Source organism: Rhyacophila brunnea, unplaced genomic scaffold, assembly GCF_057557595.1.
Source record: "Rhyacophila brunnea isolate RB1 unplaced genomic scaffold, BYU_Rbru_1.0 scaffold_188, whole genome shotgun sequence".
NCBI classification, from domain to species: Eukaryota; Metazoa; Arthropoda; class Insecta; order Trichoptera; family Rhyacophilidae; genus Rhyacophila; species Rhyacophila brunnea.
In genome coordinates this window covers 179,164-201,557 of record NW_028232846.1, presented here as the reverse complement: position 1 = coordinate 201,557, position 22,394 = coordinate 179,164, and the positions used below count along the sequence as shown (strand labels likewise).

At 32.1% G+C, this 22,394-nt stretch overlaps 1 protein-coding gene and 2 non-coding genes across 3 annotated transcripts; 1 reads left to right on the top strand and 2 right to left on the bottom strand.

Annotated features, from left to right (window-relative positions):
• Window positions 1-5,364: 5,364 nt before the first annotated feature.
• On the top strand, window positions 5,365-5,436 carry TRNAD-GUC (transfer RNA aspartic acid (anticodon GUC)). The gene has a single exon. It is a non-coding gene; the product is annotated as a tRNA-Asp (tRNA).
• Window positions 5,437-10,199: 4,763 nt separating this feature from the next.
• LOC147073024 (uncharacterized) lies at window positions 10,200-21,354 on the bottom strand. Its single transcript, XM_085945691.1, has 4 exons — window positions 20,709-21,354; window positions 19,680-20,276; window positions 13,302-13,421; window positions 10,200-10,204 (listed from the first exon to the last, which is right to left on the bottom strand). Exons 1-4 carry the CDS (start codon window positions 21,352-21,354, stop codon window positions 10,200-10,202), a joined length of 1,368 nt encoding a protein of 455 aa, XP_085801817.1.
• Window positions 19,388-19,459, bottom strand: TRNAT-UGU (transfer RNA threonine (anticodon UGU)). The gene has a single exon. It is a non-coding gene; the product is annotated as a tRNA-Thr (tRNA).
• Window positions 21,355-22,394: the final 1,040 nt, after the last annotated feature.

Genomic DNA, 22,394 nt, shown 5'->3' with positions numbered 1-22,394 from the left:
TTTAAAGCTTATATAATACTCACCATTGAATAATAATGAACATTCCTTCACAAAATTACCTTCTAATTATATGATAATCTGTAGATTATATCAATCCAATGCTATTATTATACTCAGAAGCATGCATACCGTTGTTGGTAGTGGGAATAATAATTTGAGATAGTTTATTGTTTAATGAAACAGAATATGAAATATTACAATTCAAACAAAAAAGCAATAACCCAAGTTTCTTTGATAATACTATGGGGCTTTTAGAGTGTTTAAAACATACTGTTTGGATTTATTTTGTCTGTGTTTCTAATTAAAACACTAACTGATTGAACTATAGGGGATAGCCCTGAATCAATAGTTGATTTATTGTAAGTGGAAATTGAAAAATCATCTTTTTTAGGAAATTGAACTCCTTATCACTGAAAAATATCATATAGAAAAATAAGGAGATTTAGCTCTATCAATTAAGTAGTTGCCCTTGCTTTTCATTAATCATACCCCTTAAAAAATTATCTATAAAAGAAAATAATCTTCTACTCCTATGTTCAAACTCTTAACACTAACAATGAGTCTTATGAGAGCTACAGTAGAAAACAAACCTGCAGAATCCCCCGGTGAAAGCACCTCTTTAGAATCAGAATTAGGTAAATTTGATTCTTTTCCAAATATTGATCCAAAATCATACAAAATAGAAAGTCAAGGCCAGAATTTGACAATAACAGGAAAAGTTTCAGAATATGCATTATTCATTGGAAAAGGTGGTGAAACTAAACTAACGATTGTAAGAAAGGGCGAAGAAAGTCCAACAGAAGAACCAACTTCAGCTGCAAATCCTACAACACCCGATAAGCCAGAACAAGAACCAGCTAAGCCTGAAGGTGAAAAAACAGAAACTAAGCCTGAAGAAGGTGGTAGTACTGTTAACATCAATATTCCAACTCATTGCAAATCTTCCAATATTACACTTGATGGGGACTTTGATATTCAAATTTTGATAAAGGACGCTGAAGGAAAGATTTTCAAGCATGAGCTTAGTGGAAAACTTGACAAAGATGGCAATCTTATCGTTTCTCCTAAAAGTACATCTAGAGGATGGCTGTTCTGGTTAATGATCATCATAGCAATTCTGGTGATTCTAGCAATTGTTTTGGCCATGGTCCTATTTAAGGGAGGTAAGGATACCACAACTACACAAGCATGAATAAATTAGATTAGAAAAACAAAAGGGAACAAATTTTCTGTAACATTCAGTATTTTTTAACCAACAAAAAACAGTTCTTAGCATATATCTCATAATATAATACTGAGTATGTGTAAAATTACTTAACGATAGCATGGTTATTTATTTTAAACTAGCCAATAGAGCCTGACCAATGGAATAATCGAGAATCTCAATAAAATCCCTAACCAAAAAACATTCTATACCAAGTATTCGGTGGTTTTAGATTAAGAATCGAATAATTATCACAAAATTGAGCTTCATTTTCATATTTAAAAACTTCATTATTTGAAGTTTTAATTAAAATCTTGATTATAAATGGTTCATTGCTATTGAGATTGTATTTATCACTTTTAAAGTATGGGGACAAATTCAATTTTATTTCCTCAAAATCAATGTCTGAGATTATAGCTGGTTCTTCGGCTAATATATGTCTAATAACTACAAAATCTTCTTCTTCTTCAGTTGAGCCAGATAAATCAGTGATGATGCCAAGGTCACTTAGAAAGTAGTATTCAGTTGATGATATTGGGCCTACAACTTTATCCTCCTGTTCAAAAAGAATTGCAAAATCTAATATCTTACCTTCTAGCACGAGAAGATCTTGAATGCTTCTAACGGTATAATCTTTCTGATTGATTGTTTTAAAGTTATTAAACTCCATAAATTTTTGTTTTAACCCCAAGAGGGTACAGAATATTTTGGTGATGCTTAGTAAATAAATATTTATAATACTACAGCCATTCATTATGGATAAGATATTATCCCTTTATATTTAAAAACTTCAGGGGTTAATTTCCAAAATAATAGGTTGTTTATTGAGTATTTTTGCCAGATGCCATCACTTCTGTATTTTTACTCCAATATCTTGATATTGTCACTATTCTATGGGGTAAATTATACATTATTCTTTTGTTTTGGTTTAAGATGTTGTTAAACTATATTCATTATGATGTCATCATAATCTTTTCTACAATGAAAATATATCAAATTGGATTAAAAATCAAATATCTTGCAAGTTCAACCTAGATTCAATACCTTACAGACCAAAACCAAGATAAATGTATCATTAAAATACCTTTGTATTTATTCAGACTCAAAGTTATTTGTGAGAAAAAAATCCTTCATCCATTGCTTTTTTGACTAATTTTTTTACATATTTTGGTATCTTCGGATGTTCCAAAGCTTCCATTGGATTTAGTTCTATTCTTTCTCGTTTATTACTCTCTTTAAAATCGTCTTGTTCTTCAACAACATTCATTATAAAAAATATCATTCGCTTACCTTTTTTAGTTTTAGCTTGAAATCTATTTTTATTACTATGCCCATTTTTCATACCTAATGTATCATCTACTATTGTGCCCGATTCTTCTATAGTCTCTCTCATGGCTGCATCTTTTTCACTCTCCCCTGTTTTTACCCCTCCTTTGGGAAATATATAGTTTCCCTTAATATTGCTCACAAATATTAGTTTTCCATCTTTAATGGGTATTATTCCAGCCATTTTCCTGGCAAAAGAAATGATAACATACAAATTTAATAAAATCATTGAGTAAGATTTCCTCCACGGTAAAAATAGGTCTGAAACATTTGTTACGAATATGTTACTGATACACTTTACTGTAGAAAATGTGATCATATCTCCTGTATTCTTTAAAACAATTTATAAATTGAAAAATGCAGAAGAAAACTCTCCAATAATGAATGGCGATATTGTTGTTCAAAAATAGAGCACAAGAAGTAAGTATAAAGCAAAATCAGGGGATGATAAGGTAAGGTTTTATTGATTTGAATATTTTCGTAAATTTTCAATCTGTTGATCTGTAAATTTAGTAAATATCACTTCAATATTTTCTAAAAGTGATGGATTAGGGACAATTTCAAATTTGGCTGGAAAGTACAATACGGATGAGGTATTCCAGTGATTGACTGGTATAACCGTGTTATTTACTGTTGAGATTACATCATCAGATTTTCTGAAGTCATTTCCAATGGTTTTATTAATCTTTTCCGATGCTTCAGGTATAAAAGGATCTATACAGTGAGATAGTAGACTTACCAGAGAATAGCATAATGAATATCCCATCGGCATTTTCTCTTTGGTCTTTTGCAATTCTTGTAGATATTTATTACCTCTTTGACTAATTTCCAACACTTTATCCAAGGCTGGTCTTAACTTTATAGAATTCATAAGCTGAATATACTCAGAATACATAGAATTAATGTCATCAACAAATTTGATTTCGAGATCAAACAAACTATTGGTATAACCACAACTATTTGTATCAATGTCGGCACTATGGACATAATAGATATCTACTTCCTTTTTAAATTCTTTAATTTCTTCGTTAATATTCACATTCTTCTTAACCAAATATTTTAATGTTCTGTTTATAAAATTTCCTAAATTAGCTATTAATTCATTATTGACAATTGTAATAAATTCTTCAATGTTGAAATCAGCATCCTTAGTTTCTGGTCTCCTTTTTAATAGATAGAATTTCCACTTAGAGATATCCCCCAGGTCGGAGTTAATCAGGTCCATTCCAAAAATTCCGACAGACTTAGATTTTGAAAACTTTCGACCATTAAAGGTAAGATATTCTGTGGCATTTATAATGATATTGAAATCAAGAGAAATGGTATTGGAGGATGATTCTATATTTTCAGTGAGGGATCTAGATGGGTCGTTCAAACTACACTTCTTCTCAATATCTTCACAAATGTTTTCAGTATCTGAAAATTTCCATGCAAATAATGTTGAAGGGAACATGATTGAATGAAATGGAACATTGTCTTTCCCCATAAACTGAACAAAATCTGAACCATTCAACCATTTTGCCATAACCTCGTCTGCTACCGATTTGTCAAGATGTTTATTGGATTGATTATTACTATCCATTAATTTTCTCTGTTCTAAGGCCTGTTTTAGGAATGTTAAGTATCCTATCGGTGCATCAAACCAGACATAAAACACATAATCTTCAAAGTCTTTCAGAGGCACTGGCACACCCCATTTGTATTTCAACAATCTAGTCATACATCTTGGCTTAATATCTTTAATTATCCATTGCTTGTAAATTGATTTTGCATTTTCAGACCATTTTTCAATATTTAGATTAGAAACATATTTCTGTAATCTATCTAGTCTAAGATATAAATGATTGGTGGATTTCTTTGATGGACAACTATTACATATTACACATTTAGGATTGTTTAATACGCCTTTTACATTACTATCGGTCATTTCTCCAAAGCATCGACCACACCCATCACATTGATCACCATGTGACAACTGTCCACAAGGGCATGTTCCTTCAACATACCTATCAGCTAAAAATTGCTCGCACTTTTCACAATAATATTGAGTGAGTGAAATAGACTGAAACTGATGTATTGTTTTCATAAAAATGTCTTGAACTAACTTTCTATGCTCCTCACAATGTGTATGTCCAAAATAGTTGAAAGATAGATTAAAGAATTTGTATATTTGAATATGCAATTGTCTATTTTTGAGAACAATATCAATAGGAAGAACGGGTGTATTATCGGATTCAACTTCCGAGATAGATTCAATGTCATGAATATTCGATGTTGAACTACACTGCTTCATTTTCTCTGCTGTAGCTTTAATTGCTGCCATTTCAGTTGCAGTTCCATATTCGTCTGTTCCACAAATAAATATTGTATCATATCCCATCTTTCTACAGAACCGTGCATAGACATCAGCACTAAGAAGTGACCCAATTATATTTCCCAAGTGTGGTTGGTTATTCACATATGGAAGGGCACTAGTAATAAATTTCTTAATACTAGCATTCTCTTCAATGTTTACTATTACTCTAGAACTTATATTGCCATTCCTGGGCATATCATCGCTTCTTTCCATGGGTGAAATATTTTGGAGGCAAATCAATTATAAAATACCACCCTATATTCATAAGGAATTATACAAATAATATTTGAACAGATGCATAACAAAGGGTTTATTATTATTTTCAATCAAAAAGGACATAGAATATACTTATTTAGGATCCTGATATGGAGATATCTTTTTGTGTCCAAGATGAAATTTTAAAAGTTTATGCCATCTCATAAATTGGGCTAGTTTATTGAATTGTTCTTTTGTATAAATCACTAATAACTCCAGTTTATCCGCGATGGTGTAACGGTCAGCATACTAGCTTGTCACGCTGGAGATTCGGGTTCGATTCCCGGTCGTGGAGTATTATTTTTCCACTATAAATATTACTTTGAGATGTTGAATTCTTTTTATCTGATATTTCTTTTCCACCTATCATTTCCTAGTGAATTTATATCAAATAATACCTCGAAACTTAAGTATGTTAATACTATTTCTTCTTTGTATCCTTACCAGCTTAAGCAGTATTATAATGTAATTATACTATTCTGGACTTTTTCATGAAACTTTTAATAAAACTACTACCCAAATGTGTGGAATTGATTTAAGAAGTGGCTTAAACTTACCAGAAAAATTACAGAAGTATATTTACCAGCGTGGGAAGGATTTTAACAATACTATCTCGTTTCAAATATCTACAGGTGGTCAAATTCAGTATATTTCTTCTATAGAGACTAGGGAAAATAACTTCCAATTTACAGCCACATCAAGCGTACTATCACTAAGATTAAAGATCTCTCAGCCAGTTCTAAATGAACGCTTTGTTCTACAATTTAATGGTGAATTATTTTCTCATATGGAGAGTGATACTAAATTCATAGAAAATGCAATTGTAAGGAATTGCTACAGGTGTGATGATTTTGACTTCATTGAAAGTATTTACAGGGAAATTAATTCCTATGAAAATGATCTTGCTGTAGTTATCTTTCGAAATCACAAAGTATATTTTTTTAAGGATGATGTTGGAAAAAGAAGTTTGGGATACTCTTTCTTTCCGATGGACAATGAACTATACTCATACAAACAAGGTTTTTCAGTAGGCTCATTAATGTATCAGAATGAGATTGATTCCATGAAGTTGTATGTTTATGACTTTGAGCTGAATAAGCTTCACTCAAAGTTCAAAACCAATTCTCTACTAGTCATCAAGTACTTGTCAAATTTCCACCGAATTAACAACTTTATTAATCTACCAAAAAATCATGGCAAATACAAATTCTTAACTGATTACGAGGCTTATACTGAAAATGCTAAGGACCAAAAGCATAATATTGTTGATTCAATCAATTTCAATAACTCTGATAAACATATTGGTAATTTTATACATTTCTTTGGCAATTCCATAAAGAAAAGACTTATTGGACTCCCAAATAATTCTATCTGTATTTCATTCTCCGGAGGTATAGATTCTTTACTGGTTGCAATATTTTTGCACAGATCAGCTCCAATAATCCATAATTTTTATTTTATTAATACATCATTTCCGGGCCATTTTGATCGAATTCAAGCCGAGAAGAATTTTATGGAGTTTGAAAATTATACGGGTTCGTCCAGAAAGTGCTATTTTATTACAAACGATCTTTCTATCCAAAAAGTCTTAGACCATAAAAATACCATTATTGATTTAATTTATCCAAAAAATAGTCGAATGGATTTTAATATCGCAGCAATACATTATTTTACAGCAATGAAGTCTGTAGAATTCTCAGCTGTTTTATTCAACGGTTCTGGTGCTGATGAGGTGTTTGGTGGGTATAATAAATATTTAAGATCCCCAAATTTTAGAGATAACATATTTTTTGATCTCTTTACAATAAGTACCCATAATCTGACCAGAGACGATAGGGTTATCTCAAATTTCAATGTTGAAGTTAGAACACCATTTTTGGATGCTAATCTCATATTATTTTCCATGGGTTTGGACAACTCGGCATTAATTGATATTGAGAAATCAGAAAACAAAGCAATCCTAAGAAATGTTTTGAGACATTTTGGAATGCAATTTAGTTCAACAATTATGAAAAAAGCAATGCAGTTTGGTTCCGGAATTAAAAACTATGAAGATTTATTGTTCAACTGACAGTGGTTTAGTGATAAAACTTAATTTGCATACCCAATAAATCTGTGAAAACAATTTTATCGTGAATAAAATCCTCTTAGGCTTAAAGACATTAAAATCCAAATACATTCATTTTTATTTATGGTATATATCTTACAGTTCATCAAAGTCAATGGGTTCAAACATGATCTTTTTTGGGGGCTTAAATTCGCTATGTGATTTATACTGGAGAAGCTCATCTAAAAAGTCAAGTTTAGTCCTTTTCCCAATTCTCTCAACATTTTTATTTTTGTTTTCAAAATCATGAAGTTTATGTCTAATATGGACAAGTTCATCTTTTGTTAAAATATCTCTCAATGGTCGCATTTCATGCAGGTACATACAATCAGCATTCTGGCATGGAATGGTTTTTAGAAAGAATGAGCAATATTTTGTTGTTCCATATGTACAACGTAGCATTTTCGAATCCAAAACACTCTCGTCCACTTCTTGTATACATCTTTTAGCTTCAAACTCATTAGAATAAGTAATATAGGCACAGGATGTAATTTCATTTGTATTTCCTCGCCTATTGATGATTATTTTTTTGATATTTCCAAATTGACCGAAATATTCTTGTTTTCGAAGAATGTTCTCCTCCGAGTATTTTTGAGAAATTCCAACTATGTAGACTAGATTTTTCTGCATCACACGAACATTAAAAAAATCAGGCTCGCCAATTGTTAGTGTCTCATTTTCTGCCATTTGGGGATTTCAAAAAATTGCAGTTTCCAAAAAGTAAATTTTGATAAAATTTTATCATTTTTTAAATTTGAAAAGTGTTCCATAAATCTCTCTGCAAACATTATTACAATACTTTATTTTACTTCATTTGAGAGGTTAATTTTTTGCTACAATGAAAATAAAAGCCAAATAACCCTTTAAAAATATTCGATATACCCTACCAAATTGTGTTTTTAATTTAAGAGTTAATTTATAGAGATTTCTACCGATACTTTTATGTCCAAGGGGTATATTTTCATCATCAACAAACTCATTGGAATAATTCTCTCTATTGGGTGATAGTAAAGAATAAAAACAGCTTTTTCCATACTAAAACTTTTTATGAGTAGTAATAACTAACAATGAGATATAGAAAGGGTATTGAGCCGTATCTAATCTTATTTAGAAGGACATAAAAACACCTTAGCAATAGACTGGACCTCCATTGTATAACCTACAAATCAATTTATAGTGTTAATACTGGTTCTTTATAGAGTTGTTTTTAGTTTCCTCTATTTTTAGCCCCCATATGTCTTCCTTCAATTACGATAGCTATATAATGTTTAATCCAGAGGGAAAGGTTATGCAGTTGGATTATGCCCGACGTGCCACTGAGTTGGGCAATACCTGTGTCTCAGTGAAAGGTAAAGATTGTGGAGTACTTGTAGCCCACAACCCATTAAGAAGTAAATTAGCACATCCTCAGAACAAGATTTATACGATTTCGGATAACGAGAATTGTACCGCACTTTTCACATTTTCAGGAATTACCAATGATGGGCTTTCAATCGTAGAGTATTTAAAGGATTGTGCTCTTGTAGAAAATGTAGTAAAGGATAGGAATATCCATCCAATACATGTTTTTGATGATTTGGTTGTGTCGATGTCATTTAGCGCATTAACTGGCCAATCTCGCCTATGTGGTGTCTCAGGAATTCTACTTGCCTCTGAATCCTCAGGACGAGTTTCAATTACCATAATAAATCCAGACGGAAAAGTGTCCTCTGTAAAAGGAGGTTCTATAGGAAACAGAAACCAGTCTTGCAGAACTATTTTGGAAGATGAGGTGGACAACTTTGAATCCATGGATGTGAATGAATTAATATTAGTTGGACTAAGGTCTTTACAAAACGCACATCCAGATGTTGCAGAATTAAAACCGAGCGAAATTGAGATATATGTAGTTGGGAAGGGACTTCAAAAGATTAATGCTGAAGATTATTTGCAAAATTAATAAATAAGTGTTCATTGATTGGGTTATAGCTTTTAAATGATTCTAGTCAGGTTTAGAAAACTATTGCCAGTAATTAATTGTTTGTTTAGCTAAAACCAAAACAATAATATTATTGAACAAATCTAATCCATTCAATCTAAATGGCTAAGAAGGAAGATATCAGGTCGAAATATAATTTTTTTCCAGAATTCGATCCTATAATATGTACAGATGAGTATGGATTTGTTAGAGACCAGTTTGTAATCAAATGTAGGAATAAGGAGGATATTCTGCTGAAGCATGAATGGTTTGATCTTTTAAGAAAATACGAGTTTAATCTTAAAATGTTTAAAAGATCGGCCGTCAGACGCAATCTACTGTCGAGAGGAATCCCACTCTCTTTGAAATATCGAATTTGGACAAAGTTGATTCCAAGAGTAGACTATGATTACGAAAGATATCGAGCTCTACCATCTTCTTGTGAGTATCAGATCCATGTGGATGTTCAAAGAACATGTAGATTTCACTTTCTGTTCAATAAAACATATGGAAAGGGACAATGCGAGCTATTTAATGTACTGGTGGCCATCTCTAATTATAAATCAAATGTAGGATACTGCCAAGGAATGAGTGATATTGCAGCGATTATTCTGATGTATTTCTGTGAAAAAGAGGCATTTAATTTTTGGATAGCCCTGATGGAGAAGAACGACTTAGATGGGTTATTCGATGAAAAACTATCACTTCTGCTCCACATTACAGATCCTCAGAATGAAATATTTTCAATTTGTATACCTGAAATCAGAGCTCATTTAGAGAATAGCCAAATAGATTTTACAATGACAGGGATTGGATGGTATATGACGTTTTTTGCGAGGTTTCCTATAAAATTGACATTAAAAATATGGGATTACCTGATGTTCTACGGATTTAACATTTTGATATATTTTTCGTGTGCTATTCTAAAGTGCTTTGAACCAGATCTGTTAGAAAGGAGATCAGAAGAGTTATTAGAATATCTAGCTCAAATCGATCAGGCTGAAATTAATGAAGAATTGGTTGTGAATATTGTTCAGGCATTTATAAAGAAATCAAAAGGGATGTTTATAAATGAGCTATAACTACTTATGATAGTACATAAATATTGTTTATTATATTGTGAAGAACTCATATTTGTTGTAAAAATAGACCTAATGTATACATACTTACAAGGTCGCAGCTATATTAGGGTTTTCATTTTAAATAAAAAGAATCCTCGCTATACCAATTTTATTCTCTCATAAGTGGAAGCATTTATATGCTATAATAGGACATTGTAGTAGCTTAATGCCATTAGGATACTTTGTTTCATCTTGTATGTTTATTTTGTTTCATAAATTGTGTTTCATTTATATTAATTTTTTATTGTTTTGGTAATGCTGGGAAAAAAGCAAATTAAAGGTGGTATCAGAGTTCTGTTTTTAATGATTCAATTTCTGATACTTCTCTCGGGGATATCTCTAATTCTATTTTCCTGGACTATCTACTACCGTTCTACAAATCTTCTACATTTATCTTTAAACAATATGATCCCAATAACAGTTTTAGGAATAATGTGTATTGTTAATAGTATTTCAGGATATAAGGTAATTGATATGATTAGTAGTAGAGGAAATGGTACAGGAACCAGTTCTAATAACCCAGCCAACAGAAATGGCAATGCTAAACTTACTTTCTTCCTGTTTTTGCTTTCCTTATCAGCTCTTCTTAATCTGGAGCTTATAACTGTGATCAAATCAAATAAATTGGTTGATCAGAATAATGCATGGACAAATATAAGATGGAACTCCTTGTCCGATATACAAAGAAATTTTGTGCAAGAAAAATTGGAATGTTGTGGTTTTGAAACCATTCACGATAGAAATGGAACCAGATGTAATTTTCAAAGATCCTGTTCACGTGTATTTCTAACAATTGGCGAAAGTATGAGAAGTTGGATTCAGAGGATATTTGTTGTATTGTTCTTCATAGAAACTATTGGATTATGCTCTATTGGATTTCTGAAGTTTGGAAAATAATTTAGTTTTAATAAAAATCACGATATATTAATTTTTTTGATTAATATTATAAGATATGATAAGTTTTTTACTTCAAGTATCATTTTATAAAAGGTGTTGAAATGAATAGTTATGAACCATATTCTTTTTAAAACAATTTAATAAAGAATAGATATGAAGAATTAGGTGATAACCTATCAAATGAGAAATGATTCTAAGTAAAAATAGTTTTCATTCGATTAAAATATAAAAGGAATATAGTGATCTGACGGTGGAAAGAGATGATATAGATACAAATCAATAATAAATTAGATTATAATAACAAGTCTTGAAATGGTTCATATTTTTTCAATAAATGTAGGGCTATCAATAGTTAGTACTATACTGTTTATTAGTGAGGTTTTCAATTATAGCTCGACCACTTTACGATCAAAAAGATGAAAATAACCAAAAGCTATGTATAATGCATTTGTTTTTTCGTTTAATATATTTTCACCCTTAAATGTTTTCTTATATTTGTTCAATTCTTTCTCAACATGATTCAAATAAGCTATTTAATGAAATGGTTTCCCTTCCAATCACTGATAAGACTGATTTGTCTGAATGCCACTCTTCTCTATCGCGTTTTTTTCACTACATTATATCAAAATCGGACCAAAGCTCTATATACTTCTATGAGGCAAGTAAGATGCTCAGAATTCTAGATGATATTGTTGAAATTATCCGTAAAAACGAAATAACAAATTCTCGCAAAAATGAAATTCCACCAGGCGGCCGATTTGAAGAGTTAGTGGGAAGAGTAAATGTAAATAATATGGGAGTAAAGGAGTTATCCAATGAGAGAATCATTACCAATCATCTTCATAAAACCATGAGTAGTCCGGTCGATAACAACTTTCACCAGCAATCTAATTTAGTTGAGAGGCCAAAAGATGTCATAGATGATATTGTTGAGGTTTATATGGATAGTTTAAAAAATTTTAGTAAAAATATTCCAGAGAAGATCCTTCATGATCACATTGAATATCTAGACACTAAAAAGTGATAAAAAGTTAGAAGATGACCATCTTATATCCGAGAACCTCATATTTAATATAAAGTAATTAATAGTTAAAATAAATTCTTGAAAGTGGATCCCGTTACTCACTATTAAACCTTTATACATTATCACAATAGCAAATTGTTCAGTTTAAGACATCAGGTGATTTTTGTAGAAGGAATGTGAAGCTTTGGTGGGTTAACTACCTAGGTATTGCCTCTTATTGTATAATAACTTTGAAATAAAATTGCAACAGTAGTAGACGATATAAGAGTGGTACGGAAAACTTTTTTGTAGTTCATCAAAAAATACTTTTAAAATTATTCTTTATTAATCCTTCTAAACCCACCTTTCTTCAACAATTCCAAATCAGTTTCTGGCATCTCACTTAATTTCGATATAAGTGATGAGATGGTATTATTAATCTCTGAAATTGAGGTTGTAATCTGTCTATTTTTAACAACACAATCTTTTTCAAAGTCAATCTTCTTTCTTTTCAACTCCTCAATTACAGCCTCTGCTGATTTAACATCCTTTGGTAAAGAAATCCCATGTTTAAGTAAGGTATTAACTAGATCAATATTTAAATTAAATCTTTTAGATTTAATTAACGAACTAATTGTAAAACTCAGCGAGTCAAATATTTTAGAATCAAACTCAGATTGCTCCTTAAGTAATCTGTCTATATCCTTTCTAAGTTGAGAAATTTCCCCTCTGATAGAATCCTTCTCATCCTCCAACTGTTTCTGAAGAAGGATATCCTGTTCTAATTTCTGATATTCAAGCTCCATATTATGAATTACTTCTTTCTTGGACGTTTTTTGATCAAGCAACACTTGCTTCTGACTTTTCAAAGAATCAATCCTGGATTCTAAGGAATTAATTTCTGGATTGGATTTAGTCTTAGATAGGGCTGCTAACTTATCCAACTCAGATTTAAGCTCTGAGATCATTTTCTGATGTGTATCAATTGGGATGGATAGAGCCGCAATCTTCTGCTTGATTTCCCTCATAGTTGTTTCTAGAGTCTTCAACATTCTTATATTCTCCTGTGATTCACCCAACTTATTTTTCTTTATTTTTAGAGCCAATAATTCTGCTGCAATACTCTTCTCTTCCTTTGGAGTAACCTTCTCGACAATCAACTTTCTGTTCAACTTCTCAATTGACTCATCAATGTCTTCAACAGTAGTAGAATCGTACTTACATCCAGCCTTGTGAAGATTGTCTATTTTGTTTTTTATTAGATCGATCTCATCAAAATGTGCTTTTTTCTCTGCACGCAAGCTTCTTAATTTGTCTGACTCCTCTGAAATCTTCAAAATAAACTTCTGCCTAGGTGAAGACTCCTTCTCCTTCTTCACAATGTCAGATATTCTTTTTTGACTGAATTTCATGTCATCCTCAATCTTCTGGATCTGATCATTTAAGCTTCGAATTTGCAAGGCAACCTCCCTAACACCTGGAACACTCCTTCTCTTTTCAGAATTTCTATTAGTACTCAGAATGTCACTTTCTGCTGCAATAGAACTAGCTACGGAATTTGTCATTGAAATTGTCATTGGGGCTCTTTAAAGACAAAATTACAAAACTTTTAAAAAAATTTTCAAAAAAATTCAAAAGTTTTTATCGTAAAATAGCATACGAAGATATTATAGACACTGTAATTAGCATGATATTATCTACTAAATATGTAGTTTGATTGTTTATAAGAAAATATTTAATTAGATACTATAGCTTATTGAGATATATCATATGCTTAATTTAACCAGCTAGATACTGTTTTAGTTGTAAAGGAAAAAGTTGCTGTGTATTATGGGCTATCAAAAATAAAATGTTGTTGGATGGAAGACTAAACTCCAAAATATGAAAAAACACACTAGTCAACATACCTCAAAACAAACTAAGTCTGAGGCAGGTATTTAAAATCACAATCAGAAACAAATATGAATGAAGCTTATTTATAAAAAAGATTTCCCCTATAAATAATTTCCATATTGAGTTTTAATCATTAAAACTTTCGATTTAAACAACTAAAACTCAGATCCATTAATTCAACAATATTTTGTGCATCCTTCACAAATAATTAATTCATCTACAACCTCATTGAGTAGTTTTAATAATAGAGGTACTGGTACTTATTTTCGGTCAAATTTCTAAAATTTTTTGAGATAAATTAATTAGTTAATAAACCAAGAATAAATAGTTCATTAAGGGGTAATTTGTATTTTGCTTATTATATCATCATCTATTGCGGGAAATGCTGTTATTTGTGTTTTAGTCTGTGATTAAATAAATAAAATAGTTTCATTCAAAATTATTTTTCCCCCTAATCTCTATGTTTGATAGAAGTGTTAGTGCTCCACCAATGAACAAATTTAATTACATTAGCGACGATTTAGAGTTTGATGATATAACAAATCAATTACATCAAGTCTATTTTGATAGGCATGATAGGAACAGTGAGTTTTGCCGCCCAAAAATATTTATCGGAGACAATTTGCCATTTTGGCAGACGGAGAGAGACAGTTTTATCAAGAAAGCATTTTCCGTAACCAAAACAACTGTTCAAATGATCGATAGCGATTACCCAGAAGGAGAAAAGTGCATTAGCTTTAACGGTAGATCCCGCACAGGCACACCAGTTGGGGATAAGAATTTCGACTTTGATCTAATTAGCTCTGGATTGCAGACACCCATATATATTCCAATTCCCATTAGCTCAATTCAGAAGGAGAATTCTTCTCCCTTAATTTCTGAAACTTTAGAATTCTACAAATCTATTTCTACTGAGTCTGTTGAGGATCCAAAAGTTATCTGTGTGACTGTGTGCAAAGACCAGGAGGGATCAAGATTCATTCAGAATAAGATGGATGAGTGGACTGAGATGCAGATATCATATTTCTATAATCAGATTGTAGATTGTGCATTTGATCTGAGTACGAATCTCTTTGGGAATTACGTTATTCAAAAGATTATTCCCAGATTGAATTCCAACGAATGTGATAATCTCGTGATTCAGTTCTGTGATCATGTATATGAACTAAGTGTTCATGTATATGGTTGCAGAGTTATCCAAAAGCTTATAGACCATGTTGAGGATATTTCTTTTGTAGTTCGAGAATTAGAACACCACATATCCGATTTAATAGGAAGTCCGAATGGGAACCATGTTATTCAGAAATGTATTGATAAGAATATCGACAAGAAGTTTATCATCAAAGAGTTTGAGAACAACTGTATTTTTTTGGCTCAGCAGAGGTATGGTTGTCGTGTTTTACAACGACTGTTTGAAGTCTGTGATGAATCTGAGACCATCAAACTGTATACAGAAATTTTAGATAGAATTTCGGATCTGATTAATGATAAATATGGAAACTATGTGATACAGCATTTGATACAATCTGAAAATTCCCGAAGAAATGAAATATTTGATTATATTATTTCCAATTCTGTTGATCTGAGCAAATTTAAATTCTCATCAAATGTGATTGAGAAGTGTGTAAATAGTAGCACAAAGGAGCAGCTTGAGCAATTTCTTGTGGAGTTCTCCAGAATATCTTCTGACGGAAAGCCGTGCCTCTTTCATATGTGTACAGATATGTACGCCAATTATGTTGTTCAAAGATTCTTCGACACTGCCGATCCGGATCTGAGGGAACGAGCTAAGAAAATTCCAAGAAAGTATATCAAAGAGATGAAGCTCATCCCATTCACTAAGCATATCCTGACCAGACTGTCTAATTAATAAATTCCTAACAAAACAAGCTTTTACCTGCTAGCTAATGATGATACCTTTGTATTGGCTAATATTAAGTTTTTGTAAACAAACCATTCACTCTCATCGAATTTTTGAAAAATATTTTTTGGAATAAAAGAAACCCAAGGTATTTTTAAATCAAGAAATATTAAATTTGAACTATCCTGTCTAGAATAGAAAGGTTTTCAAAGCAACAATAAGTATCTTATGGTCTTCTGAGTTGTTGAATAATTTATCTCAAGTATAATACCCAATTTCTTTCTTTTTGATGTTGATTTTTCTTCCCTCTTCTAAATTATTCCATAAATATTAAATTTATTTTATACCCATGGATACTTCTGGAAAAATTGACAATGGTGATTATAAATGTAATTTCAAGGCTGGGGATCTTGTTTGGGCTAAATTTGAGGATTCTCCATTTTGGCCGGGCAGAGTAGCAAATAATAAAATAGCAAATGGTCTAAGGGAGCATAAAGGGGAGTATGATAAAGAATGCATTCTGTTCTTTGGAGAGAGTCTTACATATGGTCTAGTGTACCCAGAGGACATTGTGGATTTTAATGAAGCATATGATCAGTATAATGTAGTGGTTTCTAAATCTTGTAATTTCGAGTTTTCAAAAGCAATTTCTCAGGCCAAGAACTCTTCAAAAATTATAGATCCTCCATTAGAAATCGAATTCCAAGATCACAAATCCAAGAAACAGAAGAAATTTGGAGAATCTACGGGCTTGAAACTCATTTATCCAACTAAAGAAGCAGAAGATGAAGTAAAAGATGTTGAAGATAAAATTCCAGTGCCCATATCAGAAACTTCGATATCTATGGGAGAATCTAGCCATGATACCAATAGAAGTCTTACTGATGAATCTGAAACAGCCTCCACTGTTGGTGACACTGTTATCGGTGGGCCAAGAACAGATATTGTTATTACAGAGGCAAGTGATGCTTCTGGAAAGAAAGATCCTGAAGTTGCCAGAGAAGAAATAAAGCAAGAGGTGAAGGAAGAAATTATACAAGAAACGATTACTGGCAAGAATGATGTAAAAGATGAGATAAGGGAGCAAGTTAAAGATGAAATAAAGGAACAGCAAGCAAATACAGAAGATAAAGAAAATTCTTCAGTATCAAAAAGTGATCACATAAAGGAAATCAAAGGGTAGGTAGCTATAAAATAAATATATGGATTAGTTCGTTTGTATCTTATATTCATAGTGTTTTAATGATATATCTATGAACTGAGTATTTTACTTCAATCTTCTTTTGTAACATAGTGGATAATGTACCAGATTTCTAATATAGTGGAGGTAACTTCGCGAAAAAATTCTTATATATACTATTTATTTATCTGTCCACTTCTTTACCGTTGGATTTACCATGCCATCATCTTCATTGTTGCTTTGTTCAATTATTTGTCCAAATTTTTTTGGTTTTGGATTCTTTTCCATGTGATCTATCACTATTTTTGGATGTTCTAAAGGATTAATTACTGCTAGCCCTGGTGTTATACTATCACTTTTTATGGAAATAACATCATATTTGTTCGTACCATGTCTATATCTATCATCTGTAGAGGTAGCTTCTATATAGATATCAAATCGGAGTGATGAGTCATCGCAAGACTTGTTTCTGACAAATTTATTGCCATTGATGAAGCTTAAGCACCTTGCTGAGTTCATCAAAATCAACTTGTTGTCGGGTAAGAGCTCGAAACTGAAGGTTGAATGGCTATTACCCGTCCACTTAGGCCCAGAGTAATCCCACAAACCAACGTCGTCGTTGCCATACACATTGTCCATATGACGTTTGGTAACAGAATCATACATTTGTAATTCTGTGGGAAAAGGCGTTGATGGAAAAAATTGAATATCGCTTGCCTTCTCGAGATTGGAGGTTTCAATAGGCTTCTTTAAAGATCCATCGAATAGAAGGTACTGATTTGTTACGGAATCTTTTAAGAAAAGTGCCATTACTACATTCAGAAAAATTAGCATAGTGTGATTTGAAAAACGTTATTTATATAAATTTGAAACATGTATCAAGATTGTTGAACAAATTAAATTTTAAAATGAAACATTTCACAGAACAAACTAGTGGTTATTCACAAATCAGCCTATCTATCATAGCTATTGTTATGCTCATCTCTAATGAAATTGTCTATCAATTTAAGAATTGTGGTTCTGATTAACACGAAATAGAAATGATATATGAAAGTTTTAGCTTGATACCAAACTTCTTATCGAAAATTCCAAATGTGTCGGAGAGAATCAAGCCATACATACTAAAGTGAAACAGCATAACATGCTTAGATACTTAGTAAGATACCCTTAAATGATACATCAAATTAGTAAATGACCATCAACTTATAACTAAGTATAGCTTTCTTTATAATACCTACCCTAGGACTCTATCAAAAATTAAAATCTTTTGGGTGTTTTAAAGGTTTTAAAAAACATTGAAACTTTTAGATTGATTAATTCTAGTTTATTTGTTAAATAATGAAGTCTTGGAGAGGTTTTCATCTCCATTTAGTTTGTGATGTATTTTATAAGATAGTCCAGGGCCAGAATCTTGACGACGGTTCTTCCCAGGAGCCTGGACTACGGTTTCGGTCTCTAAAGCTCCTGGTAATATCAATGGTTTAGGTGGGCTCACATATGGAGGCTTAGTATTATCATCATCTGTAGGGGTAGTTTCTATATAGATATCAAATCGGAGCGATGAATCATCACAAGAATTGTTTCTGAAAACTTCATTGCCATTGATAAAGCTTAAACATCTTGATGTGTGCATCAATATCAGTTTGTTATCGGGTAATAGCTCAAAATTGTATGTTGAATTACTATTGCCCTTAAATTCAGGTCCATAATGATCCCACAGAACAAAACTGTTTCCTCCTGAGTTTGAATCCATATGATGTCTGGTAATAAGATCGTACATCAGTAATCCTGTGGGCAAAGTCATTGATGGAATAAATTGAATATCAGTTGTCTTCTCAAGATTGGAGGTTCCAACAGGTTTCTTTAAAGACCCATCGAATAGAAGGTACTGATTTGTTACGGAATCTTTTAAGAAAAGTGCCATTACTACATTCAGAAAAATTAGCATGAACTTACCAGCATAAACTTTTGAAATATTTATTAATGAAACAACCTTGAAACTAAATTAAAAACACGGTATCAAAAGATTTAACCGCAAAATGAGGTTTAAACAACCTAAAAAAGTAGCTATAGATCTAGATACACTATGAGTCAATAAGACATAGAATCATCTGAAACAATAATTATTTTTTATAGTAAATCTGTGGGATAATCTGGGGCAACACTCATTGTCGATGTAGTTTCAAAAAAACTTCTCATAATTATTTTGTAAAAACAAAATCCTAAAAGGCTCGGCCGGGGATTGAACCCGGGACCTACAGTTTACAAGACTGTCGCTCTACCACTGAGCTACAGAGCCCTAGGCGGCAGATTTTACATAAATATCATAAACAATTTGGGATTATAATTAAAAGACTGTTTAATTTTAATTGAAAAACAAGTTGCTTTAAATAAAAAATAATATGCTCAACATTGATGTTTACTAACTGCCTTATACGGGAATTAGTGCAAAGTGATTTTCAAACCCCTTATGGCTGTGTCCACCAGGAGCTATAAATAAAGTTCAAATAGTTTTATTTATCCAATGAATGGACCTGCACAAGAAATAATGTTTCTATAGCCAAATTTAGAGCAAATCACTGGTGTATTTTTGGTATAGTAAACCCCCAACTGTGTTCCTTTAATATCTGTTTTATCCCAAAGTCGAACAGAATTATCTGCGCCTGAGCTGCAGATAATTGAACCAAAATACGAAAATGATACGGAGTAGACTGTATTTTCATGACCATTAAAAACATTTATAATCTTACTCTTTTCAATATCCCATAGAATAACTTTTTTATCTGTTGCTCCAGTTACCATCAATTTTCCATCATGGCTTATATCTATACATGTTACCGTACCTGAATGCCCATTAAATGTCCTAACAATGGTAGCTGCTTCAATATCATGCATTCTTATTTTGTAATCTGAGGAGCCAGCAAATAGATAGTTTCCATTTGGATGAAATTTACACACAGTCACATCACTAAGAGAAGTTAAAAACAGTCTTTCCGGTTTAATACTTTTCGTACACCACATAATAGCCTGCTTATCAGCACTTCCAGAGGCAAAATAGAAATCGTTTGGGCTGAAATCCACAGTCCAGACAGGAAAGACATGTGCCTTATACACTGCTATTGTTGTAAACAGATCCAATGACCATAGTCTAATAGTGCAGTCAGCTGAGGAGCTTATTAGGTATTTCGATGTATTTGAAAATTTCAAACTAAAAATAGGCCCGGTATGGCCAATTAACCGCTTAACTTCTCCAACCTCATCATACTTTGAGTTTACAGAATCCTTGTCGTTAATATCCATTTTGGCCAACTCAATTGAACTTTTCAACTTCCTTAGTGGCTCTTTTGTAAGGCTATGAATATCTATATATGAATCATTATATCCACATGCCATAAATTTGGAGTCATTTGATATTTCAATAGCGGTTAGGTTTTCATAGGTGTTCTGAACAGTATAACAGCATATCGATGGCAAGTATTCCTTGTTTAGACTCACTCTTTTGCAAATATCCTTCAATTTTTCAATTTCTGCATTGATTAAACTAGGGCTTGGCTTCACCTTGGCCTCAGCCTTCTTCTGTTTTTTTAGCTGTTGTACATATGTTTCTAAATGATCATATTTGTATTGCTCAGACGCCAGAATTGCTGCTTCACACTCCACTGAAACCAAATTTGTGGTTAGATCAATTGGCTTGTCCTCTACATAAGCATCAATCCCGCAGGTATTCGTTTTATTGGTATCAATACTCCCAGATTGCACCTTTATTTCCATGTGGCTGTTCATTAACTTCAAAATATAAATCATATCATTTTCTTCTATAAAATTTATCAGTAAATTATATGCATATTTTGACATTACCAGAAAATATTTGTTTGTTCGAAACCCGGATGTTATGGAGTTTTGATGGATATGGGCACTGGAATAGATACTCTCGAATTTGTTTAATTCATTATTGTCAAAGTCAGATCGATACTTCTGAAAAAAAGCTTTAGCCTCCTGAATTTTTTCTTGGATGATTAAATCCATGTAGATATGTAAAAAAAGCGGATATAGCAGAGGAATTAGATCATTTTTGAATAGATCGAGCGAGTCCTCAATCCAAATCTTCAACTTCTGAAAGTACTCCACTTTGTGAACTGAAATATCATGCTGAGGAATATTTACTCTTGGAATTTTACCGGGTTGTTCATACATAAGGAAGGGTGATAAAAACTTATTAAAAGAAAGGGCAGCTGGGCGCTTTACACTATACGTACAAATAGATCTTAGTATAGTTGAGAGTGCTAATTATGAATCAACTGTTGGGAAACTTGTGGGTTCTTGATTATATATAATGCTCTGTCTCATTAGAAAAGACACTCTAAAATAGTGGACTTTAATGATATGCCTGCAAATATTATAGATTTCATGGTGCATTTATTCCACATGGAGAATTTGTATTCCATATTTTCAACCCCCTCCGATGTTTTATGTCAAACACTTTGTACATTCGATTAATCTGAATCCTCAGTTTCTTGGACCAAATATCTATACACTCATAAAAGATTACTTAATACGTACGGTAGAAGGTTCCTGTTCATCTTCTGGATATATTATTTCCGTTCTTAAAATCGATAGTGTTTCCGAAGGGAAAATTCTTCTCAGTGGCCATACCGCGTTTAAAATTAACTACCAAGCCGTAGTTCTGAATCCAGTCAAAGGAGAAGTGGTCGATGCACAGATTGTTTCAACTTCAAAAATGGGATTTTTCGCTTTTGTTGGCCCCCTATCTATTTTTATTTCAAATTATCAAATTCCTCAAAGCTTGGTAGATAGTTTGGCCACAGGTGCAGTTGTACGATTGAAAATTATTGGAACCAAAATAGATAGTTCAAAAGTTTATGCAATTGGAACTCTACAGGATGATTGCTTGGGAGTAATAGTATAAATAAATTAATAATGGCATATGTTGACGAAAATAGTGATACATAGATAGGCCACGATTTATTATATTGAGTTTTCACAAGTCACTCCGTTTTGAAGCCTTGAGATCAAACATTGTGTGATGAATCTGCAAAACTCCATGCTTTTTGTGTTGGCGCGCCATTAAACGAAAGGTGTTCTATTAAGTGTCTTTATCCCAAACTGCCAATTGGTTTAATCTTTCTAATATTTCCAAGTAGCTAAAGAATATCTATTTTAACAGTTCAATCAACTGTATGAAACACATTTATGATGTACCTTATGATCAAGTG

What these genes read in the sequence shown, in the direction of transcription:
- LOC147073024 (XM_085945691.1), bottom strand. Translation starts at nt 21,354, where the DNA reads ATGTATGAACAACCCGGTAAAATTCCAAGAGTAAATATTCCTCAGCAT. An exon ending in TGAGGCCAAGGTGAAGCCAA is followed by an intron (nt 20,277 to 20,708) that starts GCCCTAGTTTAA and finishes TTACAACAATAG; the next exon opens with CAGTGTATAAGGCACATGTC. An exon ending in TGCAGGTCCATTCATTGGAT is followed by an intron (nt 13,422 to 19,679) that starts AAATAAAACTAT and finishes CTACTGTTGAAG; the next exon opens with ACATTGATGAGTCAATTGAG.